The following is a 9,459-nucleotide window of genomic DNA, read 5'->3' as shown; positions in this document are numbered from 1 at the left end:
AAATGTACATTTCTATTTATCTATTAATACATATTATTATTGTCATTATTATTAATATTATTATTAACCAGATTTTGTGTGTAGTGTAGCAGCTTTTCGAAAACAATGTTTACACAGCGTAAACTTAAAATTAGTGGCAGTAGTACTAGTCGTATGTATGGTTCGTGGTAGTAAATAATAGTAGTGGTATTCTCTCTAAAGCTTTGGGGATTCAACACATTTCTTTCTTTCTTTCTTTCTTTCTTGCGCGCCCCCTGCTGTCTCCCTCCCCCCCAGCAGGGGGCGCGCACCGCCTGAGCCTCTCCCATCAACTCTTCCGCTGTTAAAACAAAATGGGTGGCGCCAAAGCTTGACAACAAAGCGGCTGTTTGCTGCAACGGACAGCCTCCAGTAAACAAATCTCATCTGTTTATTCTCCAGAACCACGTTAGAAACTAAAGTAAGGCGTAAAGTTAGAAATTTAAACAGACAGTCACAGTCGACGTTGGTTTGTGAAAGTTTCCTCTGCGGGTTTTACAAATGTCGACATGGCTTCGAAGACAGACCAACTTCTCATCGTTGTGTCCATTCTGGAAGGTAAGTTTCTGTTCTGTTTACCAGCTAACTAACTGCTAACTTGAAAACCAACGTCAAATTATACAGTACACATTGCCTGTGTGAGTCGAAATGTGCTGACATTAGCAGATATTAGTTAAATCTCTGTCATAAGTGAAGTAACGTTACAACTAGCTGACTGACTGGCTGACAGCAGCCTGTTGCTACTGGTGATGGACAGCTTGGTTAGCTAAATCCACTTTAAAACGGATTTTACCCGCGTTGTTCCAGAGAATCCAGTCCTACTCTCCCAGAGCCAGAAACAACCACAGCAGGAAACTTTACCTTTTTTATGTACCAGCCACTTTCACTATTTTACCGGCCAACTAGACTTTTGGGATAAAAATAGGACTCCAGATGATGGTTGATTATTTGCTTGCTAAGTAGCTGCTAGAGCAGACTATTTTACCAGTCACTCCTGTTTTACCAGCCAATTTCTAGAATAGAATACAAATGACAGCTGGTTACTTGTAGAGTAGACTAATTTACCAGCCACTTTCACTACTTTACCAGCCAACTAGCTGTTTAAAATAGAATAGAATAGAATAGAATAACTCCAAATGATGGTTGGTTACCTGCCAAAGTCGCTGCTCGATTAGACAAATTTACCAGCCACAGCCAAAATCTATCTGTATTTGAGTCATGATGGTGATAATTTACCAGTCTGAACCATCAAGAGAAACTTTATTGAGCTCTTCCATTAACAGCTAAATGTTGCCTCTAACAGGAAAATCCATTACTAACAAGTTAACATGTTTTATGCACTTTGAGTTGTAATTTTTCTGGGGTACAGATGATTCACAGTGTTGTTGGTTGCTAGATTGCTGCCTCCTGGCAGAGACTGGCCCACAGTTTCCCTGTTGTGGATGACAGCTGAATTAAAGCCAAGGCTGTTGTGCAGAACTGTCTGTTGTGCAGAACAGTCTTGTCCTGGTTATGAGTTTGTCTGCCAGGGTTCCCACAGGGCCTTGGAAAACTATGAAAGAAAATAGAAAACGCTTTTGAAAATGAATGGATGGCCTTGAAAGTAGCCGACTATTTTACTAAAAATGTGGCAGAACATAAGTAGAGATTCCCGCACACTGTCTATACTTGCATTAAAACATTTATTAGAAAATAAGCAAAGTTTCGGTAGTGAGACCTTCGTCAGGCAAATATATACATACAGGAGCCTGGTTGAAAGCATCTTATCATTTAACATAACAGCTTGGTGCGGCAACTTGAGTGTAACAAGCAAAAACAAGCTCTCCAAAATTTTTAAAATTGCAGGGAAGGTCATTGGCAAGTCACAAAAACAACTTTGCAATATATTTGACAGTGCTGTACACAGGAAGGCTAAACATATAACTGCAGACACCTCACACCCACTGCACCCAGAGTCTGAGCTGCTCCCGTCTGGCCGTGGATTCAGGGTCCCAAGGGCCAGCCGGAACATATACAAGAAGTCTTTTATTCCCTATGCCATACAGGTATTCAACACAGAATTACTGTATCAGGGAACACTTGTATTTCATAAGATTTGCTCTCTGGTATTATTTATATAACCTATTTGCTGCTACCTGCCCATTTGCATTATTGTATGTTGTATATTTGTATGTTTTAATGGTGTGTTGTGCTATGCATAATGTATGTACTCTTGTTGTACTTTGGGAAAAGCCAAAGACAAATTTCCACTGAGGTGGACAATAAAGTCAATCAAATCGAATCAAGTCAAAATATATATCATATCTGCCAGCTTCCCAGTCCTCTCCTACGCACCTGTCTCCTGGTATAGGTGTGTGAAGAACCATAGTTTCCTTCACTAAAATGTGGCACCCAGATTCCTCAGTCTGCCTCTCTGGATCTGCACTTCCCATCCTGAGGAAGTTACTGTCCCGTCCCTAGTCAGGAGTGTCAGTGTAAATCTTCCTCTGCCGTTCCCAGGTCGTCATTTCCCGAAGAGCCAGCGCCACAGTCTGGTGGTCCAGGCTCGGTTCGACGGGGAGCAGCTGGCCACAGACCCGGTGGACCACAGGGAGCAGCCTCAGTTCTGCACGGAGCTGGCCTGGGAGCTGGACCGCCGCACGCTGCACCAGCACAGGTCAGCAGCTCTCTGGACTGTGTTGTGCTCACTGGGATTCACTTACTCAAGAGGCAACTTGTAGTTATATTAATCTACAAAGAGGAACGCTGCTTTGGCTTCAGTGTAGAGTGGAGAGGTGCTCATTGAAGCTTAGGTGACAGGGAGTAGCAGAAAACATGATTCAAGGCACTCTTCCCATGCAAGTGAATGCAAAGTTTGGGAGTTTTGACTGTGGTTGTCAAACCATGAGCCACTGTGGCAGAAATCCAGTCACTGTTCAGAGCTCCTGTTCTATTAAAATCATATTTGGTTGGTTTAGCATCAATTGACTACTGTTTTGTTTTTTATTTTATTTTAGCATTGAAATAACTCCGCTTTCACAATCTCTCCATGACTTTTCCAAGACTCATTTTCTGTAAAAACCAGTGTTGATACTAGATCTTTAAAATCACACAAGGACATAATCGTTATAATAATAATAATAATTATAATAATAACCTTTATTTGTATAGCACCTTTCATACACAATAGGGCTGGGCAATATATCAATATTATATTGATATTGTGATATGAGACTAGATATCATCTTAGATTTTGGATATCGTAATATTGTGATATGGCATAAGTGTCTTTTCCTGGTTTTAAAGGCTGCATTACAGTAAAGTGATGTCATTTTCTGAACTTACCAGACTGTTCTAGCTGTTCTATTATTTGCCTTTACCCACTTAGTCATTATATCCACATTACTGATGATTATTTGTCAAAAATCTCTTTGTGTAAATATTTTGTGAAAGCACCAATAGTCATCCCTACAATATTGTTGCAATATCGATATCAAGGTATTTGGTCAAAAATATTTGATGTTGTCCATATCGCCCAGCCCTAATACACAACATGCAGCTCAAAGTGCTTTACATCAATAGAAGGCAAATAAAAGACAGATAGAAAGGCAAAATTCATTAAAAGAACAAGCAAAGTGCATTGAATAGAATAGAAAGAAAAAAAGAACACAATCAATTTAAAAAGTTAAAAAGAAGGCTAATTAAAAGCTAAGCTGAAAAGGTATATTTATCCCCTTCAGTGGAGGGCTTGTTGGCCTTCTCTTAGTTGCCCAAAATCCATTGGCCTTGTCTGGTGTTAAATATTGTGTTTGGTGAATGTTGGAATCCCCCAGCCTGTGTGGCCAGCAGATGGAGAAAGTGAGTCTCCAGCTCTGCATCATATTCCTGTATGTTTCCCTGTCTGTCCTCCAGGCTGCAGAGAACTCCCATCAAGCTTCAGTGTTTTGCTGTGGACTCGGTCAGTAAGGCCAGGGAGAGTGTGGGATACATCGTCCTGGACCTCCGGTCTGTGCAGGAGGTCAAACAGGTAAAACTCTTCTCCCTCTGTCCTGACATCAAGACATTTTGAAATAGATGAGATTAGAAGTTTGTTTTGAGCAGGATTGATGTCAGGATTGATGTCAGCTGACAAGATCTGTTTGGCTCCAATCAGAGTGCCAAGTTTTTGTCACTTTCTGATATGATGTTAGAGTTTTTGCTCACCTGATGCTGAAGTGAAATGTTACGATGAAATAAATAAGAGTTCAGTGACAACAAAGTCTGACTGTGCAGAATTCTGTTTATTTCTGAGACACAAATCTTTCCAGCGATGCCATTGGCTGCTAGAATGTAAACAACAATTTAAAAATGTCATTACAAAGTGACAATAATATAATTTGGATGGAGAGCTTGTGAAACTGTGATGGTCAAGAGTCTCATTAGTGATTACTACAGCAGAATAACATGGAGCTGATATCACCATTCATGTTCCTGACAGCAGAATAACATGGAGCTGATATCACCATTCATGTTCCTGACCCACCATATGTAATGTCACATTTTTGTACTGCGATATATTGAATATCGATATATTGTCCCATCACTACTTTTAAACTATCCAAACTATCCTTTTGAGTTTAAGATGAAAATCTATGAGATTTTATACATTGAAGCCTCTTAAATGTTATTCATGGTGAGTAAGTAAGTAAGTAAGTAAACAGCCAGTATTTGGAGTCAGTTGGCTGGTAAAATAGTGAAAGTGGCTGGAGAGTTTCCTGGACAGGTTATGATACATTTTTGTTGTTGTTGTTTTTTCTGTCTCGTCCAGGAGCCTCGCTGGTATCCGTTGCTGAGCAGTAAATACACCAAACAGCGTCCGGCCATCCTGCTCAGCGTGCTGCTGGAGAGCGACACCAAGCCCTCCGAACCCTCTCCTGATAGGTTCAAAGCCAAGAAGGCCCCGCCCCGACAAGGTCAGCTGATCCAGGAACACTGCTGTTGGTTCTTAAATCTTGTGTAGCTTTGTTTGTGTTGTTCTTAGATCTGTGAGATAGATAAATGCAGAGGTGGACAGTACAGACCGTTAAAGCCCACTCTTAGAAGAACTTCAGCTAAGTAACACTTCTGTCATGTATTAAATCTGTTGTAACTTGGTTTTTGGGTTATTTACGGTTTATGTGTAATCTGATAAAAATGACTCTTCATCTATCTAGCTGATATAAACATCTGATTCAATGTGGACTTTGTTGGGATCCAGGGGGGTCTGTCTGAATTATTTTTTTCAATTAATCATTTAGTCTCTTAAATGCCCGAAGTGATGTCATAAGTGATGTCATAAAATGTAGTCTCTAAACAGCTCAAAGTGATTCTTAAAATTGCTTATTTTGTCTGACCAGCAGCCAATAAAAACTTAAGTATTCATTTCGGTTATCGATTATCAAAATTGTAATCGATTCATTTTCTGTCAGTTGACTAATTGATTAATCGACTAATCGTTTCAGCTGCTTTACAGGTCTGGAAAGTCTGGAAATGTATTGAAAACAAAACTGGTAATTTCCAGGTCTTGAAGTTTGGAAATTGCAGAAAAAGTTTGACAAAGTATTAGAAACATACTGCAGCTAACTAAATGTAAAGGAAACACTGAATATATAGCTTAGTGTTCTGTGTGTGTTGTTTTATTGTGTTATATTCTGTTCTGCTCTTCTTCACTACTCCTTTTCTCTCTTCTTTCCTATTTCTCTTCTATTGTCTTGCATTCTTATTCTACTCTTGTCTACTCTGCTGTATCCCTCTGTCTCCAGGTTCCCCAGCGTTAACCGATCTGCTTCCAGAGAAGCTGGAGGCGGAGCTGATCCAGGATCAGGGTTTCCACCAGGTCGGACCTCCGGACCGCTGTGCTGACATGTTCGTCCTGTCTGTCACTGTGGCCTTCGCTACCAAACTAGAACAGGTGCACACAATACTCGACCCCTGACCTCTAACTCCTCACCATACCTGTTACCACGACAACCACACAGCTGAAACCTCCCCTCACCCTAGTGACAGGACATCTAACCTCTAAAACTCTCCATTCAAACCCATATAAATGAAATCTGAACAGCTCTTTAAGGCAGGGTGACCTGCCCCACCTCAGTGGCAGGGAGACTCTGATAGATTAGAAATAAATAAATAAAATGTTTGCAGTATCTGACAGAATGCAAGTCAAAACGAAGACCAATTTGTTTTAGAGTGATTTAAAGCATTGATGGCTGTTAAAATGCAGTAAGGTTTACAGAAATGTTTCTTGCTTTTGTGCTGAACTGAAAAATAGTGCTGGAAAAAGTCATTGAAAGTCCATGAATTTGATTTAATGTAATCTGTATGAACCCTGACTTACCTTTCAAGGGTTAGTTTAGTTACTATAGTTAATTTATTTGTATAGCCCTGTATCTCAGCCTGTCTCAAAGGACTGTACAGAGAATGAGCCTAACTAGATCTAACTGATCAACAGTCAATTGTAGAGCAGAATGATGGAAGACAAACACAGGGAAGCAGAACAAAGCGCAAGACACAGGAAGACAGGGAAAACCTTATTAGGAACAAATGGAAGAAACCTTGGGCGGGCCAAGTCAAAGAAGAATTAAAAGAAGAATGAATTTACAGAAAGCAAAGTGCTCCTCCTGAACACCTAGCAGCAGTCACAGTCAGTGTCACAGTGCTGACCCAGAAGAAGAAGAAGTGCACAGTGAGCAGCACAGAGAGCTTCATCTGTTTGTTGTTTATTTGTTGTTTCTCCCAGCTGATCCCCAGCACCATGAAGCTGTCAGCGGAGGGCTCCGAGTTCTTCTTCTACTACTCTTTACTGGGGAACGACATCACCAGCGAGCCTTTCCACGACCTGCTGAGCCCCGCCTTCGAGCCGGAGCGCGCCTCCGTACGCATCCGCAGCAGCAAACAGATCCTCCAGGCCTTCCTGGCACAGCAGCCCAGTTTACAGGTGAGGCTTTAAAGTGTCGATCAAGGTCCCCACAGGTCCTTGAAATCCTTGAAAGTTTGTGAATTTGAAAATAGACATAAATACATGGGTCATTGAAAGTGCTTGAATTTATATATTTTGTGCAAGAATAGAAATTGAAGTTTTGATATTTTTTTTTACTTAACGTTAGTAAGTAGGCCACGTTCCGCTGTCTGCATGTGTGTCTCCCGCCGTCTGTGAAGTTGAGAAGTGTTCACACATTCAAGCCTCTCTCTCTTTTTAATTGTTGTCTGTGAGCTTCTGTAAAGCCTGCTAGTTCTCATTATAAATATTCTCAGTGTTGTAACAGTAATTAACCTTGATCTGTGTCTCAAACTACGCCGTGTTGGGTCCTTGAATTTGAGGGAATTGGGCCTGGAAAGTCCTTGAAAAGTCCTTGAATTTGATGTTTAAGAAGGTGTGGGAACCCTGGCTACCTGCAGTGATGATGTTTTTACTTGCGGTGGGAATTTGTTGTTTATTCGTAACCCACGGCGATGACAAGAAGATCTTTCCACCCCGGGCAATGGCAATAACGTCTCTGTTAGCGGCGGGGATGTTTCTACCTGTGGTCATGACTGTAGGGATTTCATTTCCACCTGGCTGATGCCTAAAATGCTGAGAATCTAACTTGCTTTCAGACAAAACTTAAGGAAAATTTCGATGTCCTAGAGAAACATTTTTTTCTTAAAACCAGTGAAATTATCTGCCAGTGCAGTAAGATGATTTGATTGAAAATATCCTGAAATCGTGTTGCAAGATTTAAATCCTTGTTTTGTGGTTGACATTTGACATATTGACACAAATCAAGTAAAATCTATTAAAATTAGCAAAATGATCTGCCGGCACAATGAGATAATTTGACTAAAAATATCCTGAAGTAAGTTTCATAAGTCAGGATGCAAGATAAATTTGTTTAGAGTGTTTGAATTTGTTTGACATCTCACTTAACATTACCATGCAGTTCAATGTGATGAGCACAGGGCCCCTGGGCACACATGTCCTATTGGGCCCCCCACCTCTCGGTAAGCACAAACAATACCAACGTAAACCTTTTACAGGTTCAAAGTAATCTGAAACTCAGATTTAGCTATTACAAACTGCCATTCCTTCTATCTAGAGCTCGCTCATTCAATTTGAGAGTGAAAACATTCGTCCAACCCAGAGGCAAACTTCAGTTCCTAGTTTTAGGTGGTGGGGCTTCCCTTTGTTTACATTTGGAGTGCAGGTTGTGGCTTTAAGGAGGTGAGGTGACAGGTGGCGAGAATGAAGGACCAAAAAAAACAGTTAAATGTTGAAATTTATTGAAAAGGTTTGACTGTCTGTACCTACACCCCCCTGCCCCACCAGTATATAATTAGTGCTCTGCATCTTAACTGGATGATACTCACTAAATGCACTGCTCATAAAGAAAAAGGAGACTTACAGGGAATTCTTCACACAAATATTGCAATTATTTCCTATCAGACATTGTTGGACAAAATTGACTACTTGGACTGCTTAACTCTATTCATATACATGTATTATTTCTTTTATTGAATTTCTGAACTCCACACAATTTCGAGTTGTTCGCCGCTTTCATCCCGGTGCAGCTGGAGCGGCTGGAGGCTTGGTGGAATGTTTATGCTTCAAGGCTGTTAGACAACATTTAGGTCTATATCACACACACACACACACACACACACACACACACACACACACACACACACACACACACACACACACCTACCTAAGAAGCATGTGACATCCAATTGCACATAAATGTTTACTTATTTTACATCCATTTGTCTTGAAAAGTTTGACTTGTAAATACATGCATCTGCAAGCCCACTCCAAATAGAAACTAGAAAGGTGCATTTTCTGGAGAAAATGCGTGTGATTGCTGAACATGCAATATAAATGTGACAGCCCATAACAACAAATACCTAGCATATGTGGTGTGTGTAAGCACGTGTGTGTGTGTGTGTGTGTGTGTGTGTGTGTGTGCGTGTTTCTGTTTGGATCGTCCGTTCAAACGTGTATCCAACAATGTGAATGAGAGAAAAGCTGGAAGGTACAAGTAGTATGAAGAGTAGGAAGAGTAGGAAGGCAGTTACAAGTAATAATGTTAGAAATGTACTAAAATGTAATAATACTAACAAGTAAAAAGGTATGAAAATATGTAAAAAAAAATGTTGAAATGAAGAGTGAAATAAGCGCAAGAGCTCATGTATAAGAGAGCAGAAGTGCAGCAGAAACTACTGTGAAATAGAGTGGAAATGTACTAAAATGTACTAAAATGTAACAGTACTAAAAAGTAAAAAGGTATCAAAAATATGCAGTTGGTAGGAAGAGTAGGAAGGCTTATGTGAAAAGCTGGAAGGTACTAGTAGTATGAACAGTAGGAAGAGTAGGAAGGCTTAATGTATATATAAATGATCAAAGGTACAACAAGTATTAAGTATGAAGAGTGGGTATATATTCAGTAGAAACAGAAAATATGAAAGTGA

General features: G+C 40.3%; 1 protein-coding gene across 1 annotated transcript; it reads left to right on the top strand.

The window, feature by feature from the left end:
* Window positions 1-520: 520 nt before the first annotated feature.
* Window positions 521-6,952, top strand: LOC139640433 (centrosomal protein of 120 kDa-like; the record flags this gene model as incomplete). Its single annotated transcript, XM_071514630.1, has 6 exons — window positions 521-576; window positions 2,518-2,674; window positions 3,910-4,024; window positions 4,805-4,949; window positions 5,778-5,926; window positions 6,755-6,952. Coding segments are annotated over exons 1-6 (813 nt in total), but the record flags the coding sequence as incomplete, so codon positions are not given.
* Between the last annotated feature and the right edge of the window lie 2,507 nt (window positions 6,953-9,459).

The sequence above is a fragment of the Centroberyx affinis genome, unplaced genomic scaffold, assembly GCF_046629955.1.
Source record: "Centroberyx affinis isolate AG114_WGS23_722 - 3 ecotype Tasmania unplaced genomic scaffold, CSIRO-AGI_Caff_v1 ptg009448l_1, whole genome shotgun sequence".
NCBI classification, from domain to species: Eukaryota; Metazoa; Chordata; class Actinopteri; order Beryciformes; family Berycidae; genus Centroberyx; species Centroberyx affinis.
The sequence above is the reverse complement of the archived record's forward strand: the minus strand, read 5'-3'. Positions and strand labels throughout refer to the sequence as shown.